This window comes from Solanum dulcamara, chromosome 3 (genome assembly GCF_947179165.1).
Source record: "Solanum dulcamara chromosome 3, daSolDulc1.2, whole genome shotgun sequence".
Taxonomy (NCBI): domain Eukaryota; kingdom Viridiplantae; phylum Streptophyta; class Magnoliopsida; order Solanales; family Solanaceae; genus Solanum; species Solanum dulcamara.
Genome location: NC_077239.1, coordinates 71200649 through 71221968, shown reverse-complemented (window position 1 = coordinate 71221968; position 21320 = coordinate 71200649). Strand labels below are relative to the sequence as shown.

General features: G+C 31.6%; 2 protein-coding genes across 3 annotated transcripts; both read left to right on the top strand.

The window, feature by feature from the left end:
* The first annotated feature begins 1605 nt into the window (after positions 1–1605).
* LOC129882802 (uncharacterized) lies at positions 1606–6600 on the top strand. Of its 2 annotated transcripts, XR_008765828.1 has the most exons (4): positions 1606–1909; positions 2855–3919; positions 4005–4595; positions 6420–6600. XR_008765828.1 is itself a non-coding variant. In XM_055957254.1 (3 exons), the coding sequence occupies exons 1-2, from the start codon at positions 1643–1645 to the stop codon at positions 3917–3919; spliced, it is 1332 nt and encodes a 443-aa protein (XP_055813229.1). In that variant the 5' UTR covers positions 1606–1642; the 3' UTR covers positions 4005–5258. The 2 variants fall into 2 exon arrangements, 1 of the variants encoding a protein (XP_055813229.1); XM_055957254.1 differs by lacking the exon at positions 6420–6600 and having other exon boundaries at positions 4005–5258.
* Positions 6601–12883: 6283 nt separating this feature from the next.
* On the top strand, positions 12884–17666 carry LOC129882800 (VAN3-binding protein-like). The gene is made up of 7 exons (XM_055957253.1): positions 12884–13334; positions 13759–13896; positions 15700–16141; positions 16509–16748; positions 16831–16880; positions 17068–17125; positions 17242–17666. The coding sequence occupies exons 1-7, from the start codon at positions 13020–13022 to the stop codon at positions 17454–17456; spliced, it is 1458 nt and encodes a 485-aa protein (XP_055813228.1). The 5' UTR covers positions 12884–13019; the 3' UTR covers positions 17457–17666.
* The last annotated feature ends 3654 nt before the right edge of the window (positions 17667–21320 follow it).

Genomic DNA, 21320 nt, shown 5'->3' with positions numbered 1-21320 from the left:
TCCATAGCTATATTTATGTTTGCTATGATCATTAACATTTGTATATCTCGCTGCATTATACAAATTAGGTTTCCCATTTGTATATCTTATTGCATTATACAAATTGAGCTTTAAAAGAAATTGTATATATTTGCTTTCAGAATTGTATATTCGCTTCCATATTTGTATATTCTCTTCCAAATTTACTTTAAATAGTTGTATATTCGCTTCCAAGTTTGTATATTCGCATTTAGATTTGTATATTCGCTTTCAGATTTGCTTTAGAGATTTGTGTATTCGCTTTATGATTTGTATATGTGCTCTCAGATTTGTATAATAGCAAATTTTTTAAACTGTAACCAATTCGTGTAATTAAGTGAAACTATACCATTATTGTGTAATTATAAAATTGAATAATCTAGGGCATGAGCATGTTTCGGCCAGTTTTACGGTGACTTTCTTGTTTAAGATCTAATCATCTCTTGATTTCGAGACGTTTCATACATTTTATACTAGATTTCGAGCATTTTTCAGTGGCCATTCCATTGTTTCTGAGAAATTTGAGTTTTCTTACACTGTTTTCTTTCTGTTTCAGTTTTACTTTCGCCAAAAAAAAGAAGAAGGCATACTTAGATATATTGACTAAATTATAGTGATATTTTCTCTCTCGGGGCTAAAATAGCATGTGTCTGCCTTTTTCTATCTATAGCTGTTGTTCTTCATTGGCTTTTTAATCAGTTGGACATTAAGAATATTTTTCTCCACAGTGATATCTAGAAAGAAGTTTATATGGAGCAACCACTTGATTTTGTTGCTCAGGGGGAGTCTGGTAGCCTTTGTACGTCGATTGTGTAAGTCACTCTATGGTCTGAAATAGTCTTCTCAAGTCAATCTATGGTCTAAAACACTCTTCTCAAGCTTGGTTTGGGAAGTTCAACATTGCAATTCAGAAATTTATCACTTTGTCTTTTATCGACATATCGCATCAAATCCAGTGTTTCATGAGAGGACTAAGCACATTGTGATTGATTGTCACTTTGTCAGAGAAAATATACTTTCAGGAGATATTGTTACAAAGTTTGTGAAGTCAAGTGATCAACTTACAGATATCTTCACCAAATCCCTCACCGGTCCTCATACTAATTATATTTGTAACAAGATAAGAACATATGATTTGTATGCATCAGCTTGAGGGGGAGTGTTAGAATAGGAATAAGTGTGTACAATCCTACTTAGAATAGGAATTGAAATAGGAATAGATTATAGTATCCTACTTAGAATAGGAATAGAAATATAAATAATTTATAGAATTCTTCTTGGGAAAAAGATTATTTTATAATGTCTATAAATAAAGTCTTTGTTCAATATTGTTCTTACGCAATTCAATAATGTTTCTCCTATATTTCTAACAATAATGTTTGTCAATCCGCATAATTTTTCCAATATTTTTTGCTTACATACACATGGTATAAATTTCCCAAAAAACTATTGGCATTATAACTTTTAAATCGAAAGAATTAACTCTTTTGATCAGTCAGTAGAATATTAATTTGAAGGAAAACTGTTTATTATAAGTTTGTAACTAAACGACGTCACTTCAACCGTATATATATATTATAACTTCGAAATTGCAGCATTGCGATCGCAACAGAGAAGAAAAGAAATGGAAGAAGTAGTAGAATTATACGAGCTTCACTATTTCGATTTGCTGCAATTGTCTTCAGAAAAATCTTTATCAGCTGAATCTATTGAAGAAATACAGCGTCTGGAATCAGTCAGCAAAAGTGTAATGGAAAACCTAGGGCCAGAAGGACCAGGACTTCTCGCCGTCACCGGCGTTCCAGAAGCTTCCAATCTCCGGCGAACTCTTCTTCCTTTAGCTCGAAAACTCGCTCTTCTCAAAAATGAAGATCGGAAGCACCTTCTTAAGGTAAACCTCTCTCCCCCCCCCCCCTTTAATATTCAAAAATCCTAATGTAGGCTTAGCTAAGAATATAATGCAACGAAGGTATTTTTTTTAAAAAAATACTGTACTAACTAATTGAGGTTAAAGTTCGTATAATTTTACCCTTACTAGTAGGCGTAGTACTACTCTTGTAGTTTTTTTTTCTTGATTTCTGATACTATTTGTTGTTTCCTGTAGTTTTATTATAGTAATATTATTTTGATGTAGTACTGTTCGGCTATTATTTGTTGTTTTTATTCCTATCTATTCTCTCTTGTACTTACGATTATGTCTTTTTCTAGACTATTTTTTGTCTTGAGCCCACGGCCTATTAGAAACAACTTCTCTGCCTAACATCTGAGATAGAGGTAAGTCTGGTTAAACTCTACCATCCCTAGGCCCACTTTGTAGGCTACAGGGAGTATGTTGTTCTATTTAGAGAACCCTTACATTTGCCTTACAGTATGAATTATTATTATTATTTACCTATGCTTGAATGAAATGTGGCTACATAAAGAAGGATGGTTCAGTATGTCAAATTAGTATATATAGACAACCCCAACTAATTTGACATAGTGTGTGTGTGCATATATAAATATATATATATATATATACTAATTTGACATAGTGTGTGTGTATATATATATATATATATGTACTGTTAATAAAATTTGGGATCGGATGGATATCTAATGTTAAAATGATTTACCCTACTTTGATTTGTGAGCATATTCATCTATATATCCCAAATTGTTTGGCCATATCACTGTTTGAGGGTGAAGGAATGGTAATTGTTTTAAACGCTATTTTTATAAAGCTTTTGATGTGACTGTTTCATTGAAAGTTTGATTTCGAAAGAACAAGGATGGTAGCTAGGCTGCATAATTTGCTCTATTGCTTAATGCTCTCAATACTATCATTGATCAACAGGAACACAATCTGGGAAGTGATGTACCATTGAAGAACCCGAATAGAAATGTTTCCTCTTTTTCCATGCAATTGAAATATGAGCAATGCTATGAAAGAAGTGGTTGTCTGGTTGATGATCTAGATGTTGATAATCGGGATGAAGTAGAGGTTGATCAGGATGAATTTAAGAAATTAGGTTGCACCTTTAAGGAGCTAGGATATTGCATGATGGACTTAGGTCTTCGTCTTGCACAAATATGTGATAAGGCCATTGGGGGACAAGAGCTGCAACAGAGCTTACTAGAGTCTGGCACAGCTAAAGGACGTCTAATCCATTATCATTCCGCTGTTGACAATGATATTGTTAGAGAAGCTTCTAAAAGAAATGGACAGTCTAAAGCAAGAAATGGTAAAGTCAATAAGAATGGGCAATCGAGTCTGAAGCAGCAAGGAATTGAGTCATCAAAAGACCAGTCAAATGACTATGGTCTGTGGCAGCAGTGGCATTATGATTATGGTATTTTCACTTTCTTAACAGTTCCTATGTTTCTGTTGTCTTCTCACCAAGTAGCACCAGCTGCTGTAAACAATGATTCACCTGCTTCTTCTAAGCATGAATTCCCTTCGCCCAATGGGCACACATATCTTCATATATTTGATCCCAAAAAGAATCAGGTCTTCATGGTAAAGGCACCTTCAGAGAGTCTCATTCTGCAGGTTGGAGAAGCAGCTGATATATTATCTAAGGGAAAGCTACGAGCAACACTTCATTGTGTTTGTAGACCATCAAAGGTTGAAAACTTGAGCAGGGAAACATTTGTTGTCTTCTTGCAGCCAGCATGGAGCAAACAATTCTCTCTTTTGGATTACCCACTTGAACTGTTAGCTTTAAGTGGTCAGCCGTGCGGGTTATGTAGCAAAGGCACTGAACAGTCTAGGCAGATCCCTGGGGAATTAAGTCATGAGATTCAAAAGATCGTTCCACCACTTTTGTCGAGGCTGAAAGATGGGATGACATTCGCAGAATTTTCTCGTGAAACTACAAAACAATACTATGGTGGTAGAGGTTTACAGTCCAACAAATAGGTGAGTAGTAATCATTCTTTTGCTTTGTCCTTTTATATCTTCAGTATATAATAGCGTATTTCTATTTTTTTTTTCTTGGATTCAGGCTTTCCGTGGATATCTTTATATGGCCAGAGGTGCCCTGGATAATGTTAAACTGGTGGTTACAAAGTGTCACTGTAAACTTCCCATCTCACAGTCAATGCTAGGTAAAAAGGTGGCGTGCACTTTTACTGTTAGGTAGTCATTCCCATTGAGGTTTACATCTGAGGGGAAAAAAATGAGACATGTCCTGTAAGATGTGATTTTGGTAAAATTAAATTAATTTTTTTCTTTGAGCATCCGTTTAATAGGTAGCTCAAAAGCTTGTAATGATTCTTTTTCTACGGCAACAAAGAACTTTGTCTTTGGAACTCCTGCAATGGTCTGGTTTTGTGTCAATGGTTCAATGTGCCTCACGAAGAGAGAACAAATCACTGCAACTGTGCACCATGCTTAAGAATGATTGCTGAAAGCTAAGAACATATTCTTGTGACCTGTACTTGGGATATCTTTGCCGCCCTAAACTTTGGATCTCTGAGATCTACCTTAGATTTATGTCCTAGTCATAGATTTTCTTTTGCTGTTACTTGCAGATGGACAGAAGGTAGGCGTGAATGGGGTTTACAAACTTGGGCCTCATCCGCATAATCTACAGGTACATCTGATTAACGCAAAAGCTCTCCTGGCTTTGGACTTGCATTAGGACTGGATCACTGCCCTGTTATCTTCATCATGTCTAAAAAAATGGTGACATGTTCGATTAAAGAAGAAGATCAAATAAGTAAAACATTCAAATGTTACCGTTTACTAGAGATTTATTGGAATATCTAGAAGTACAATGAGTGAATTTCTTGAAGATGTGCTAATCTGAAATTGAGATACTTGAAATGGGAAACCAGTCAACCAAAACCTTCTCGGAAGGAGAATGCGGATGATCAGACCACAGTCCTCTTCTGTTGCAAGGCACGTTTGCTTCTTTAAATTCCTTGACTTCTCTCACCTAAATAAATTGTTCTGTCTTTTCAGCATTGGTTACATTGTTTCATTTGATCCTTTTTGATGAACTTTTGGCTTCCCTTTTTTAAGTTACATTATCTGTGCGAATTTAATTTGTTCATACCTATGGTATTTGTTTACACTTACATCCTCACACACATGTATTACATATGTGCTAATTTACACGCAAACAACTTTCCTCGCAAGTGCATAGATAGTCGATTTTGGGACCTCCTATATAAGGCATAGCTCAAGTTAATATACTGTTGAAAGTTTAGTCACTTCTTTCCTCGCAAGTGCATAGATAGTCGATTTTGGGACCTCTATACAAGGCATAGCTCAAGTTAATATACTGTTGTAAGTTTAGTCACTTCGGAAATAGCTTTCGACATATACTACCTCAGTTGTAAAAATTATGTGTTGGCTTGCCAAGGACAATCTTCAAAGTATGTATATCGTAAGTATGAACTATCAATGCTTGAAATTTCACATATATGTTGGAAATTGAGAATAGTCTTTTTGAAGTTTCACCTGTATGTTGGAAATTGCGAGTAGTTTTTTTGATGTTTGGACTACCAATCTTCATCCTTGTCAATGTTACCAAGATTTTCCAACAATATTCACTTGATTTAAACCCAATATTCAAGGCCCACTTCTTCAAGCTTGCAACAATGGTGGTTTGCCTATATTTCCAAGTTTTCCCAGTAATATCTACTAGATTTTACCTTTTGGCCATGACAATTTTTTCTTTTTGGGCAATAGTTTTTCAAAATCAGTGTTTGGTATAAAATTTTCAAATCTTAGACTTGGATTCCAAATTTGGAAGAGTGCTTCAAACATGTTTTCCAACTCCATCTTTTATAAATTCTAAATAAAGTGCTCTCTTTCATTTGGAAAGAAGTAATAAACCTAACATGACCGATCTTGAATTTGAATTCCAACTTAGTAAATTTCAAATAAAGTGAAAATATTTGAAATTTATGGCCAAATGCCTATTTAAAACTTACTCTTAATATCGAAATTTAAGACCCACTTTTTCAACAATGGCAATTTGTCAATCTTTTCAAACTTTCTCCGACAATACCCATTTGATCTAGCTTCGCCGATGACTGCCAGTTCGAGAGGTCCAAATAAGGTGTGCCATGAAATTTTACTGTTTAATGTTACTATTAAATAGCATGAGTTTTACAAATGTTTTGCCCTGTGGTAGTGTCAATCAATCAACTAAAATGGAATAGCAATCTTTTTCATGTTTCTGGGTAGAAAAGAGTAGTTTATAATCAATACTTGTTGAATGCTTTTTTGTGGGCACATGCTGCCCATTTCAATAACACAAGGACTAAGATGAGGTAATTATTCCACTAGTTGAATGATGGGATATATTTGCCTTGTAATTTGTACCTATTGGAGAGTATAGTACTATTTCGATCAACCCTATTCTATAGGCCTTGTCTTTTTGACTTCTAGATTGTCTTTATTTCAGAGTGGAGCGGCTTGTCTCTCATAATTGAATCAAGGTAAAAACTTACGGTTTATACCGAATCAATGAATGTAAAACATGCATTTTTTTATACATACATATTTGCTAACTGTTAAGGTATTTGATCTAAGTACTTGAGACGAATAAGTATTTACATTGAATCGCATATTCGGAACATTTATGGGTATATCTCAGTAGTTAACATATAATCTTGAAGGCGCATTTCTTATTTTCTTTCTTTGAATTATTCGATCTGATTTATTATTCATATATGCATTTAAGTTTTTTGTCCAAAGTTAAATTTGAATAGACTTGTCAAATGAATGAATTGTATTGTTAAATTTGAGCATAAAATGATCTAATTAGACGAACCGAGTCATAATCCAATCTTCCCTTACTTTGTTCCAAATTCTTCCTGATTGATTCTACTCTATACGACAGCTGGATTCAGATGTTTTGATGGAATGCTTGAAGCAAATAGAACAATGTACTACCAACGAGTGTCTCCTTGACTCAATTTTGTTGTCAAAAATTGTATGCTCCAGGAAACACTTGATGTCTGCAGGAGAATAATGACATTTGAGGTGAAAGTTGACAATTTTAGGTTGGTGCATTTGTGCATAGGCAAATGAGCTAAATGAGTAAGCGATAAGGAGTTATATGAGGTGAAATTATCATATACGATTGGAGTCATGACATTAATGATTTGCTTTATAATTTCATCTTAAATAAGTTACCTTACATTGGCTGTTCCAAAACGACACATCTTCAATAGAAATCCAGCACAGGTTAGATTCTCTCCACTTGCCCAGTTTAAAATTGTTGGATAGCTAATTTATTTAAATATGGATTATATCCATAGTAGATACTATAAAAAAAATTAAAAAATGGATAAAATATGATCCAAAAAGTATAGAGACGGCGGCACTGAGGGATTTCAAAAGATGCTACGTTGGCTCCAAATTATTTATTAGATATGAAAGTGGCTGAATTTTTTTCATTTAAAATCGAGATAAATATCAAAAACACATTTGAACTATCACATCTTTTTGAGTTTTTATACCTAAACTGTTGGGAGTGTGAGTTTCATACTTAAAATATCACTTATTAGTTTGATAAACATACTTTTCTCTTTTGTTACACTCTCATCATAATGTGTTACTATACTTTCTTTTATTTTAAAAAAATTGTCACATCACACTTTGCATGGACAAAACATTTCATCTTGACAAAATTAAATAAAGTATTAATATTAGTTAAAGTTAAATATTAAAGTATTACTATCTCAAAAAATATATTATAAAATAAAATATAAAATATTTTTCTTACTGCACTCCATCACTTCCTCTCACGGTACCCCCCAACCAACCAACCAACCAAACCCCCTAAATTTTTAGTTTATTTTTTAATTTTCCTTGTAAAAATTTTAAAAGAAATTCTTACTTCATCCCCCTACCTTCATATAATAATTTAGATATTGTTTTACTTCATATATCCTAAAAATATATGTACATATCTAACACAATATGAGAAAAATATATTTAAAAAAAGGTAGGAGCGGAGGTTAGATGGAGTGGGTAAAATTTTATTTTTTTTAAAACAATAAAAATAATATCAAATTTTTAGGAAGGAGTGGGGGAGAGATAAAGTCAAAATTTTTCAAAAATATTTTATAAAAGAAATTTTAAAAAATATAAGGGTGGGGAGTCGGGGGTGGGGGACAGGATGGATTGGGTAGCCCGTAGGTGGTTGGGTGAGAAAAGTATTTTAATTTATTTTTTAAAAAAAAATAATTTCTTTTTTTGGATAATAATACTTTGATCTTTAACTTTTAACTAATATTAAAAGTTTGTTTTATTTTGTCAAGGTGGAATATTTTATTCATATGCAATGTCATGTGACAAGATTTTTTTAAATAAAAGAGAGAGTGTATTACACACACGACTGAAATGAGTTTTTCAAACTAATAAGTGATATATAATTTAGGTATGAAACTTACGCTCTCAATAGTTTAAGTATGAAACTCACACTCTCAATAGTTTAAGTCTGAAACTCAAAAAAAGATGATAGTTTAGATGTGTTTTTGACACTAATCTCTTTAAAATAATATAATATTATTATCCAAGTTATCTGTTACTCAACTCATTTTTATTCATATGAAATATACGTTCTGATATTTTATTCGTTTAGTCTAAGTTATTTTCAACCTGCCTATATTCAGTTCGACCCGCATGACACTACCCGGTCGTAACACTACTCATTTTTTGTTGTTTATAATGCATCTTAAAATAACGTCGTTTTGAGGTCGCATTTTACTTAAATGGTTGGACATTATGATGTCTATTGTGTTAGCGTTTCAAAAATTATCTCTAATACCACATAATTCAATCCAATTCCTACATAAATAAGACACACCTCATAGGCCATCAGGACGTAGCTAGCTTGCAAAGTACAGGTTCGACAAAGTTTAATAATTCTAGGTTAATTTTTGTGCACTTTGATTAATTTTACGGGACATTCATTTCTCATTAGGTACAGATATCAAGTAACTCTGTTCATCAAGGCTAGGATAGATGAAAGAAATTATCAACTATTTTTGTCTCTGATGGAATTTGAATGTGAGATATATATTGTGGTTTTCAACCGACATTATTGATCAATAGGCCACACCCTTGAATGTCAACGTTCAATAGTTTTGATCCAAACTTTATGTATTTGTTGAACAATCCATTGAATAACGTTGATTTCTCATATAGTTAATTAATACTATAATTATTATCTCAAAGTCACATTTCTTCTTGATTTCAATTTGCGTTTGCCCCATATAAAATTTTAAATACACACCCTTTTGAAGTTAGAAAATGGAAACATCAATCCCGAAGAGAAAATGTAAGAGAAAGGAGAGTAGTGGTTGATCATTGGAATTTTCAGACAAATCGAATAAAGGGATCTTCTTTAAATCCTTAGAGATAGACATAGTAATGGTCCCCAACACCCCACAAATTCAAATATTTTTTATTTTTTTTGCAGTTTGCTATTATATATAGTTTTCAGATTATAAAAGCAAAATAATTAAAAAGAAAAGAAAAAGGAAAAAACGAAAGAAGAGAAAAAAGTTGATCTGAAAAGGAAAAAAAAAGAAGATGACGTTTCTTATAGCACGCCTAAATTATTACTAGTACAATATTCACACAGCTTTCTTCAGAAATATTTTTTTGTATTGATCCTAAAAAAACATGTAACAGCTCTTGATGTTGAAAATACCTGAGACAGAAAACTAAACAAGAGACACAACATAGAAGAATTCTGCAAAAATTAAACAGTAGTTTCAAAACAACCTTATAGGGTTTGTCATTTTATATGTAGCAGTTATGCCCCGACAATTTCAGCATGTCAAAACTGGAATATAGAATAAGATGAACGGTGACAAATCGTCAAATTTCCCAAACTTCATTTTATATTGGTACATGAGTTATCAATGTCGTTTTAGAGACAGCTGCAAATTTTGACAACAATTTGTCCATACTTAGATTGGCCAAATTTTGAGCTATAGAGTCATTAGTGCGTTTAGACTTTAGAATATGTGTGATTATATGGGATCCGATTATATGTTACATGTTAGTTAAGTCAGTCAATAGATACTCTTAACATAGTGTAATTATCTGTTTTACCTTAGTACGAATAATTTTTCCCAAAAGAGTTTACACCTAGCTTCTCGATTTTTTCAACTATCAAATGTGGAATTTTGATTGTACACTCGGCAACCTGCCCATTGAACTAAATTTAATTTGTGTTTCCCATCAGCCGTCACCATGATTCACGATATCTTTTCTTCGAACTAAGTTTCATGTGGCATGGCCTGTCACCACGATCCACATGACACTTTTTGAGATTTACCATGTGTTACCCATATGGTCAAGCATTTATAGTCACTAAAACCTAGAGCTAAATTTTTCTTGCGCATGCACATATATTATACCTCTTCAAGCAATATTTGACAGGGTAAAAGTAGTAAATCAAGCCTCACAAAATAATCTTCGTTCTCGTCCATTGAACCATTAGTTCTAATAGATTTCCTTGGGCTAAGTCGGTATAATTTTTTTTTAACATGGTGTGATATTACCTGTTTCGAATTAAATTTACACAATTTTCTCGTCCAAAAAGACTCATAATACCACTAAGAGTATCTCTTTGCCAATCTTTTGGAGTACCGATGTGAGACTTTTCCTATACCAAACATATATATATCTTTACAAAATTTGTTTTGCATGTTCGAATCGAAAGCAATAGATTCAATTGAAACGACTTTAGATATCCGACTGCATCAATGAATTAAACCTAAACTACATATATACAAAGGCAGATCTAGGAGGGAGCAAGGGTTTGTTCAAACGCCTTCGGCAAAATATTATACGGTATATATAAGGTATAAAAAATTATACGGTATATATAAGGTATTTTTATTTTAAGTGTATGTATTTAGATTTTGAATCCTCTTGAACAAAAAACTAAAGGTTTACTCAGTAATTTAACGGGTTCAAAATTGACCTTAAGGTTTCTAGTTTAAATCCATCGCCATTGTATATATGTACTTGAATTTTCTAAGAAATATATATGTTTGTACTAAAATTTGCACTTGTTGACATGTATAAGCTTAGATACGTACGTCTTTGTTTTAAACGCTGAAGGTTATGGAGCTTTTGAGAAAAAGCATAATCATCTTAATGATAGATTATTCGTTGCTGAGTACATTTAAAAAAGAAAAAGAGAAGGAAACCTTTAGTTGAGAATTGTACTTTCAATAAGTGTTCCTTGAGAAAATGACAAGAGCTTAATTAACACGATATAAACATATGATGTTTGATAAATAAGTATTAATATTCTCTCAAAAATATTTATATGCAATTCATGAAAACGCCGTAAAAGGAGGGTGTGGATTTTGAGGGCTTTGACGATGAAATAAATAATAAACTTGAAATGTCACTTATAAGATTTATTTATTTAAACTAGAAAAATAATTTTCTTAATTTATAAAGAACTTGTTTCCAACATATTTCGACTAACAAAACTGAAAAATTTAGAAGTATTTTTTATTACATTTTTCGTGGATGTTTTCTTCTTCTTTTTTTAATTGTTTTGTAAGGAAGTAAGCAAAAAAAAAAAAAACCTATCTCAAAATATTTATATATAATTTAATAAAAATACTATGAGGATAAGATGAAGAGGATAGAGAGTTCGAGGATGGCTAGGAATGGAATAGTTAAAGAGTGAGGGTTGGAGGCGCTAAGTGGATGGAAAGGGGGGACGAAAAGGGGACAATGAACTTGTTTTTTTCTATTTTCACTAAAAAAAATTATTTTTGTTATTTTTAACAAACTTATAAATTAGAACCAAATAATAAATAAATGATATTTATACCGTATAAACCGTATTAGTGGTGTAGGCCCTAAATGAAAGCTACTATAGCTTTCATTTTTGTACTAGATATCTCTTTTTTTTTTGTGGGACGATTGCACTTTAGCTTTTTCCCACCACAGTATGCCTGGGATCAACCAAAATATTTGGTGTAATTATTTTTCAAAATAAAAGAAGGATCCCCTGACAATAAGTCAAACAGACTTGCTTGACCTAGCCCCACTTCCCCTCATTTTCAACAATTTTATCCCTCAAAAGAATTTGTATCTTATAAATGTGTTTTTTTTCCACTGTCAATGAAATTTAACATGTTATTTTTAGGAAAACACAATTCATTAAATAAAGAAAATGAGTTCTTCAATCAAAGTAGGAAATATAAACTCGATCTATAAGCGACATTCTATAGTGATTGCGTTATTTTCATTCTTCAACACACCTCATCTTCATGCGCACCCTCATAGTCCTTATTCCCACCATCCGACACCCCTTCCTCCTCATCCCCACTTTCTTTAATAGTTGTTTAAATTATATACAAATACTTTTAAAATAATAATTTTTGCTTACTTATCGAACATAAAAAAATTGAAACAGAACACACCCTAAATCCACTTTGTTTGAAAAGCATATCATACAAGTGGTCAAAATTTTCTTTTGTATCTATAGACTATATGAACGGGTTAAATTCCCTTATCACATTATTACTATTAATTAATCTTTAGAGTATTAAATTTTAGAAAATAATTTGAGAAATAAGTAATTAATGTTAAGAATTAAATATTAAAAAATAATTATCTTTTTTTAAAATATATTAAAAGTAAAAAAATAAAATTTTAAAAATAGTAGACAAATAAAAATGAAGGAGAGAGCATCTTTTACTGCCTAACCTGATAGTGTAACATTACATCAATGCATATAAGTATGATTATCATGAAAATGACTTAACAATCAATGTGTTTAAAGAAAGCTATTACTAAATTACAATTATTATAGACATTTCAATCATATTCTGTACAAAACAGGACAACAACATTGACAAGTCAAGTTCCTTAGTATAAAAAGACCACCAAAGCTAAAAATTAACAAGACCCCTGCAGTCTTGTTCAAAAGCAATTCATACTCTTACTACTACAACTACTACTATTACTACCAAAAAAAAAAAAACTTTTCCCCAATTAGTGTTTTTTCTTGATGGATAATAAATGGTCAGAGAAAATTTTGAATATGAATCTTCCAGAAAGTCCAAAAGCACCTATGGAATTCTTGTCAAGATCATGGAGTGCCTCTGCTTTGCAAGTATGCAAGGCATTAACAAATTCTTCATCTCCATCTCTTCTTCCTCCTAAGGCAAATAATAATAATAATAGTAGTGTTGTTGTTACTATACCAGAAAACATTATCTCTGTTGAGGAAGAAGATTCTGCTAATAAGCTTTCTGGAAATACATTCTCTTTTGCTTCCTCTGCTACTTCTCAACTTGTTCTTGAACGCATTATGTCTCAGTCTGTAAGTTCTCTTAACTAATTTGTTTCCTAATCCTCGCGTTTTTTAGTCATGTCAGAGATTTATATGCTACTAGTTGATAATATATAGAACAGCATCTATGTTTTATTGTTTATACCGTCAAATCTCTCTATAACAACATTGTCTATCGGATGAAAAATTGATTACAGAAAAAACTTAATTGTTATAATGAAATATTATTATAGAGACATCTAATGGTTAGCATTTAAAGCTTGAAGTGGAATGACATGAATAGTAGGGATTTATGTAATGGGTGCAACTTACTTGAAATTGAGACGTAGTTTATTCGAAAAATGAAAAAGAGAAGGAGTGTTTCTTTTTGTTTGTTTACATTATACAAGGGAATTTCATGGAGCAATTTAGTAGTAGTAATATTTTGTAACATTTTTTTTTTTTGGAATATTAGATGCATAATGGGCAGGAAATATCACCATTAACATCAGGAAGATTGTCTCATAGTAGTGGACCTCTGAATGGTTCTCTAACTGAAGAAACTGATAGTCCTCCAGTCTCTCCTTCTGAAGAGTTTGAAGATGTTGTTAAGGTAATTATTAATTTCTCTCATTAGTACTATTAATTAACGTTAATTTCTTGATCACATTATTTTGTTAATTAAAGTAACCCCAAGTGCATATCTTGTCTGTCTTGAATGTTTAATTATGATAAATGTTGTTATTAGTCAATGATGATAGTTGTTGATTAAAAGCTTATACTAGTAGAAATATAAGGGGTATCAATTGGACCCATTTCCAAAGTAAAAGAAAACATATTGCACTTTTGTTAATATCAATGTACAACTTTTTCTTGCTTTACAAATTACAAGGATGCTTTAGCCGTCTAATCAAAGCTACCTTTTGACTTTGTTTAGGGAATAACTCTACCCACAAATGGCCATAGAAGAAAAAGAAAAAGAAAAAGGAAAAGATGTTAACTTTGGTTTTATAGGAGATCAAGAAAGTTAGTAAAACCAAACTTTTATAGAAAGTGGCAAGGGGACGTATTGACGCTCAACTTATGTCCAAGGAAGTTATACAGTGTAAATTAATTTATTATTTGTTCATTTTTACATGTTCACAATTCTAAAAAAAATTGTTTTTACTTATTATTTTTAATCACTTTCTAAAATATAATACTAAACATCAATTATTAGGGATAATGTGGTAAAATAGTCATGTCAATCATTGTTTTCTTGATAAGTGCATCAAGTCCAAATATGTCAAATAAAAAGTGAACGAATAGAGTATCTTATAGGTAAATGTTATAAACTCGATGTCATTTACGTTTCCCTCTTGAAATTAAAGGGAAATAAGTAGTACTAAGACATTGAATTAAAACAACAACAGTGTTAATGGCCATGATTTGGTAAAAGCCTTTTAATTTTAGACTGAATCTTGTAATAACAGAACCTGATCTATATATAAAACCTATCGTATGGAGTACCTTGTTATTATATGTAGCACGTGAAGATGTCATGTTTAAACGAGGCCAATTTAATTTATTTTCTTTCGTGTGTGTGTGTGTTAATTAATTAGCTTTCACAAGAATATACAAGAAGTAAGATTCAAGATTGACTGAATTTGTGCTTGTATTTAGTTACCTATATAAATTTTTGGAAAGAGTAGTAGTGGAGTGTGTAAGTGGAAAATTGTTGCTCTCCTTTCAATTTTTATCATATTGTCATTGCTTCCCATTTTAGAATTCTGCCAAACCAATTTCAGAATTCTGGCTTTCTTTGTTTTTTAGTTTTCCATCAACATGTTTCCTCTCTTATGCAAAAGTTATATTTTACCTCTCTGCTTCAATGTTGTACCTTTTCATGTTATTTACATGCTGTAGTCAACTTCATTTAAGTAATATTCAAGATTTAGTTAGTGTCAGCCATAAAATTTGGGGTTAGATTTTGAAAAATTATCTTCAAATATCTGTTTGATTCTGAAATTTGATAAATTTGACTTTAAACTTAAATTTTCAAATTTCAACTTCAAAATCTATGGTCAGATGAGAGCTTAGATTTTACTAGTGTACACAGTCAACCAACTCAATTTAGTATATTGTACGACTTAATTAATTTAATGAAAATATGCATAAATTAACGATGGTTAACTGATAACAAACATGTATATAAACATATGTTATGTATCATCTGATCAAATTCGTCTACTGTAAACATTGGATACAAATTAACAAGTTTTTACCATCTTACATATTGACCATTATTATACATCTGAATCATCTGATCAAATTTCAATATATTCACAAATATATACTTCGTATCGAAAATATTGAATTCAGTTAATCCAACATTACATCTGCCACTGATATTTCATTTTGTCATATTGTGATGCAGTACTTGAAAGCAAACAGCACTCTGCAACCATTATTCACAAATGTAAGAACTGGATACAGTGGATCAGCTGTTGGGTTAGCACCCAACACGCCTGGTGGTAAGACAGTAGGTAGGTGGTTAAAGGAAAGGAGAGAGAAAAAGAAAGAAGAAAGTAGGGCCCAAAACGCGCAACTCCATGCTGTCGTTTCAGTAGCTGGAGTTGCTGCTTCGGTGGCCGCAATTGCTGCGGCCACCGCATCAGCATCGTCCACTGGCAAAGATGAGCAGATGGCGAAGACCGATGCCGCTGTAGCTTCAGCAGCAATGCTGATTGCTGCGCAGTGCGTGGAGGCTGCCGAAGCTATGGGAGCGGATCGGGACCATCTCATGTCAGCGATTAGCTCTGCTGTCAATGTTCGTTCTCATGGGGATATATCAACTCTCACTGCTGCTGCTGCTACAGGTGACTAATAAAACACTGCAGAGTCACCATAATCTCATTGGTAATTTTACAATTTTAGGAAATTTAACTTGACAATTACAGAGCTAATTTGACTACTAAAACATTTACAAATTGGATCATTTAATGATATAACACATGGTCATTTAATATCCTTCTAATTAGTAATTGAAATTCACTAAAGATTTAAAAAGAAAGGTCAAACACATTGACGATACTATAAATTTGTTCGATACTTTGATTTTGATACATAAACTAGGACTAATATCAATTGGACACCTACATCACTCAAGGTCTATACCTATTAAACACTTTCCGCTGACAGATTAATTTGGAACTTGAGATGGTACTAATATGTTGTTTATTTCAGCATTGCGAGGGGCAGCAACATTAAAGGCAAGGGCACTGAAGGAAGTATGGAACATTGCAGCTGTGATTCCAATAGAAAAGGGAATTGGCGGAGGCACAGGTAGAAACAGCGACCAAAATCACAGCAACAACAACAACAATAATTACTGCGAGGGACTTGACATTGAAGAGAACTTTTTGGGCGTTTGTAATCAAGAGTTACTGGCTCGGGGCCGCGAACTTCTCAAGAGAACCCGTCATGGTAAGTCTTCCCCTGCTACTAATTGAATGCACAAATTTTGATTCTCTGTCCAGTTTTTAACTTGTCTTATTTTTGGTTTAAGGTGATCTTCACTGGAAAATTGTCTCTGTCTACCTTCACCGTAGCGGAGAGGTAAGCACTTCCAGAGACTCATTAATCGTCTTATCAGTCATTAATGGAATTAAGCAGTACATCGATAGTGGCGAAGCTAGAAATTCAAAACACTATTGAACTGTCACGTCTAGGATGTAACCTAAAATTAATGAAATCTTTGATTTAATTGATGTCCTTAACACTTTTGTGTTGCCCTGTTTCGCAGGTGATGCTGAAGATGAAAAGCAAACATGTTGGAAAAACTATTACCAAGAAAAAGAAAAGTACGTCCTAATCCAATAATTTTGATACTATATGTTATAGCAAAACAACTCAATTTGCATATATACAGGATTCAATTAACTGGGACACCAAAAAATAATATCTTGTGTGGATGCAGATGTAGTAGTAGAAGTTTACAAAGATGTACCAGCATGGCCAGGAAGACATTTATTTGAGGATGGAGAAAAACGTCGATATTTTGGATTGAAGACAGAAATACGTGGTGTGGTTGAGTTCGAATGCAAAAATCAAAGAGAATATGAGATGTGGACTCAAGGTGTTTCAAGACTTCTATCTATCGTAGCTGAAAGGAAGAAGAGATTTCAACACTAATCATCAATTAATTTATGCCATAGATATTAATTAGTAGTACACTAATTAATATGTGTTTACTAGTAGTAGTAGTAGGTACTACGTACTGGATTAGTTAATTAATTCTATGATGGTAGAATATTGTATAAAAGTTTTGAATTCTAAAACTTATGCATGTATTATATTCTCTATGTTTAGACCTTGAAGAAATTAATTAGTTGTGACTTGTGATTCCTAGCTAGCACAAATTGTTTATTAAGAGGTATATAGATAGTGCACTAGCATACCCAAAAGGGACGGAGCTAGAGTATAACTTACGAATTCAGTAGTTTTGATTTAAATTCTGTAGTACTTGTCTTAAGAAATTCATTAATTGGATATGAACAAATTATTGATTTCAAACTCAATAAATGGAAGAATTAAAAAATCTTGAATTCATAAACTTCAAATCTCGACTCCGCCTCTTAAGCCTACTATGCCATATTCCAACTATCTTATGACAGAATGAGAATAAGAAGCACACAAAATGTAAGACAATAGAATGATAAATCTTACGCAAAAATCTGTTGCAAATCAGTCTATAATTAGTTTCTCATCGTTTCATGTTAGTACGTAATGGCAATATATAAGTTAGTTTTAAAGATGAGAATTGTTGAATTGACTATTAAAGAAGGGCATGAGTGAACTATATTGTACATCGATATATTCACCAAAGGATATATGAATCAAATAATACTATGATGTTCCCAATATTTGTATTAGGACTCTTTATTTGTTTGTTGGAGCTATAGGAATTCAAATTATATGTCATGATATAAAAAAATTATGCCATCAAATATAATCACTAAGTATTAGTAATGCCCAATACAAATATTAAATTGATAATCTTAAAAAAGAAGCAATCTCCTATTAAAGGACAAAAATACATTATTAATGTCGGAAACTATTTACAAAATCACGAAAATAAGCTACCGTTATTACTAATTTTCTTGAGTTAGAAGCTAGAATGATTTCAATCAACTATGGGTAATTAATCTCCATTCGTCACTCAACTTTATTTTATTTTTCAAAATCACTCAATTTTATATTGTCTTTCAAAAATTACTCAACTTTGTCATGTTAGTTTCAAGCAACTGTCAAATAGTATTACGCCTTGCATTCTATTGAGCCGAAATATAACACTATCAGTTATACAAATAGCTATTATAAAAACATAATAGGCCGAAATTGCTACAGTTTAGGTAATTACATTTCGTAACTATAGCTATAGCACCCGTTTGTATAATTCACTGACAATAGACAAATAGAGTAAGTATATAAATTCTGTATTTATACATTTTAGGAATTTTTCAGAACTTATACAAATCAAATGTATCAATATTATAATTATATACATGATAGGGTAAGCATATACAAAATCTGAATTTATTCAATTAAGCATATACAAAATCTGAATTTATTCAATTAGAAAATTCTGAATTTATACAATTGAAGCTTAATTATACAAATTCTGCATAACTATAGTTATGTATATTAATTATTGGAAAAAATTTGCCATAAGTTTTTAATTGGTGTGAATTTGTGATACATGAATTTAATGAAATCATGTATATAGGATATTAATGTAATGATACACAGTGTATGATTGAGTAATTGTATAAAAATCTAGATATTCTAACCAAGTTGGGTTGGTGGAAAAAGAAATCTTCATTATGCAAGTTAAGTTGTAACAACTAACAAGTAAAGAAGAATATTTCTTTTACTTGCCTTTAGATTAAAATTTGAATAATTAAGAGTGCTTTGATCTTCCATTTTTTTAATAGATAAAAGATGATTGTGATCAAAACTTTTTATTGCATTGATGGAATTTTCTTCCGAAATTACTTCCTCTGTTCCATTTTTAATAGATAAAAGATGATTAGTAATATTTTGTTTTTTTAGGATTGTAATTTATTTATTAAAAAGATAATCAAATGATCATTATAAAGCTGTAAGTTAATAGTTTGGCTAAAATCCCCTTGTTAGCAATAAGCACATTTTTGATTTCTTTTCGTTCTATTATATATTGGTTACTAGTATACATATCTATATGATTCGTGAATTATTTTTAAAAAATAATATTAAAGAGATAATAGAAACAAATGTATATATATTACAGAATAAAAGTATTGGTTGTGGAAAGAGCAACGATAATAAAGTTAGTTCCATCAGCAAATGACCAAACAATTTGTTAAAATGCTTGAAGATGAAAACACCAAGTTAAAGAAACTAAAAGGAACTTCCATCTTATGCACTAACGTAGAGATAAGGAAAAAACTTGTCTCAAATTCCAAAAGAAAATCAATATATTTATTTTTACTAAAATACCACTAGTCTGTGAAGAATTATTTTTATAACAAAATCCATTACAAAATGAAAGTAACTACGGTTGATTTTACAAACTATCCTCACTCATCTAAATGTTCAATGTTATTTAATATGATCATGTGGTAATATAAAGTTCGTTACTCATCAGATAAAACAAATAGAAACCCATCAGAAACATACACTAGAAAAGTATCTATATGTAAACAAGCAAAATTAGGCAGACATATTACTCCCTTTTACTTAAAAAGGGACCTTAAAGTAAACAAACCCGTTATCAAAGAAAAATGATAACAATAAGATTACTCTTTAAGAGAAAGACTGAAGCTTCAAAAATGATCAAACAAACCTTGATGTGCCATTCAAAAGAGGGCGATGAATCTTTGGCAAGTTGACATGCGAAGAAACTAAGGGGTCGTTTTGTTGCTGGTTAGAGTTATGCAGGTATTAATAATACATGTATTAGTTATGCAGGTATTAGTAATGCAAGGTTTAGTTATGCAACGTTTAATAATTTCTTTGGGTGTTTGGTTTGTTGTGTTAAAAACTAATAAATATTTTATTGAGCTCATTTTCATTCCAATACAAGTAGGTATTTAAGTTAAAATGAGATTAGAACAAGTAGTAACTAATTACCAGATTAAGTTAATTAATTACTATATAAAGTTAATTATCAGATTAGAACAAGTAGTAATTAATTACCAGATTTAAATATTGTTTAATGCAAGACCAAACTGAAAACTTGGATATAAAATACAGCAGGTACAAAGTAATATCAAAACTAGTCTAATTGAGATACTACGAATAATATGTTCCCAAAGATTAGATCTTCTCTCATCTTTTGTTAATATAGTATGAGACTTAAGAAGGTGTTTGGTGCTAGTTTTATGTTGTTCTTTTACCGTCTAATTTACTAGATTGGCAAGGATTTACACACAAACACAATGCATGTGGATTTTGGCAAATTACGTTCTCATTTTTGTTTTTTTTTTTCAAACGTAATCAATCTGATTAAATAAGCAACTAAGATTTGAGAAGCAACTTTTGATACTATAACTGAGTTTTAATTCCTTTCAATTCTCTGTTTTGCTCCTTAATGGAGTAAAAAGTTAATTGCCAGATTAAGCTTGTTGAGGCGAGCTCGATGGAGAGGTTGGAGAACTGGTAAGAGAGGTCGTAAGGACGGCGGGGAAGTAGAAAGAAGTATATCGGAAGTGGAAGTGAGAGATTTCATCGCCGGAGTTAAGAGAACGGCGACGACAGCATCTTCAACGTTAATTTCTATTTTTATTCAGGTATTAGTTATTCATGTATAACTTATTCCATCTTCTATCCTGCATAAAATAATACACAAATTGACTCATAACTTATACATGTATTAGTTGTGTGATTTTCTAATTTTCTAACAAAACATAATATTATGTGTGTTGAATTTTATACCTTACACAAAAATGCTACCAAACATGATAAAATTTATGTAATATTTTACACATAAATAACTCAATTCTTATCTAGTAACTA

What these genes read in the sequence shown, in the direction of transcription:
- LOC129882802 (XM_055957254.1), top strand. Translation starts at nt 1,643, where the DNA reads ATGGAAGAAGTAGTAGAATTATACGAGCTTCACTATTTCGATTTGCTG. An exon ending in ATCGGAAGCACCTTCTTAAG is followed by an intron (nt 1,910 to 2,854) that starts GTAAACCTCTCT and finishes ATTGATCAACAG; the next exon opens with GAACACAATCTGGGAAGTGA.
- LOC129882800 (XM_055957253.1), top strand. Translation starts at nt 13,020, where the DNA reads ATGGATAATAAATGGTCAGAGAAAATTTTGAATATGAATCTTCCAGAA. An exon ending in AACGCATTATGTCTCAGTCT is followed by an intron (nt 13,335 to 13,758) that starts GTAAGTTCTCTT and finishes TTGGAATATTAG; the next exon opens with ATGCATAATGGGCAGGAAAT. An exon ending in ACCTTCACCGTAGCGGAGAG is followed by an intron (nt 16,881 to 17,067) that starts GTAAGCACTTCC and finishes CCTGTTTCGCAG; the next exon opens with GTGATGCTGAAGATGAAAAG.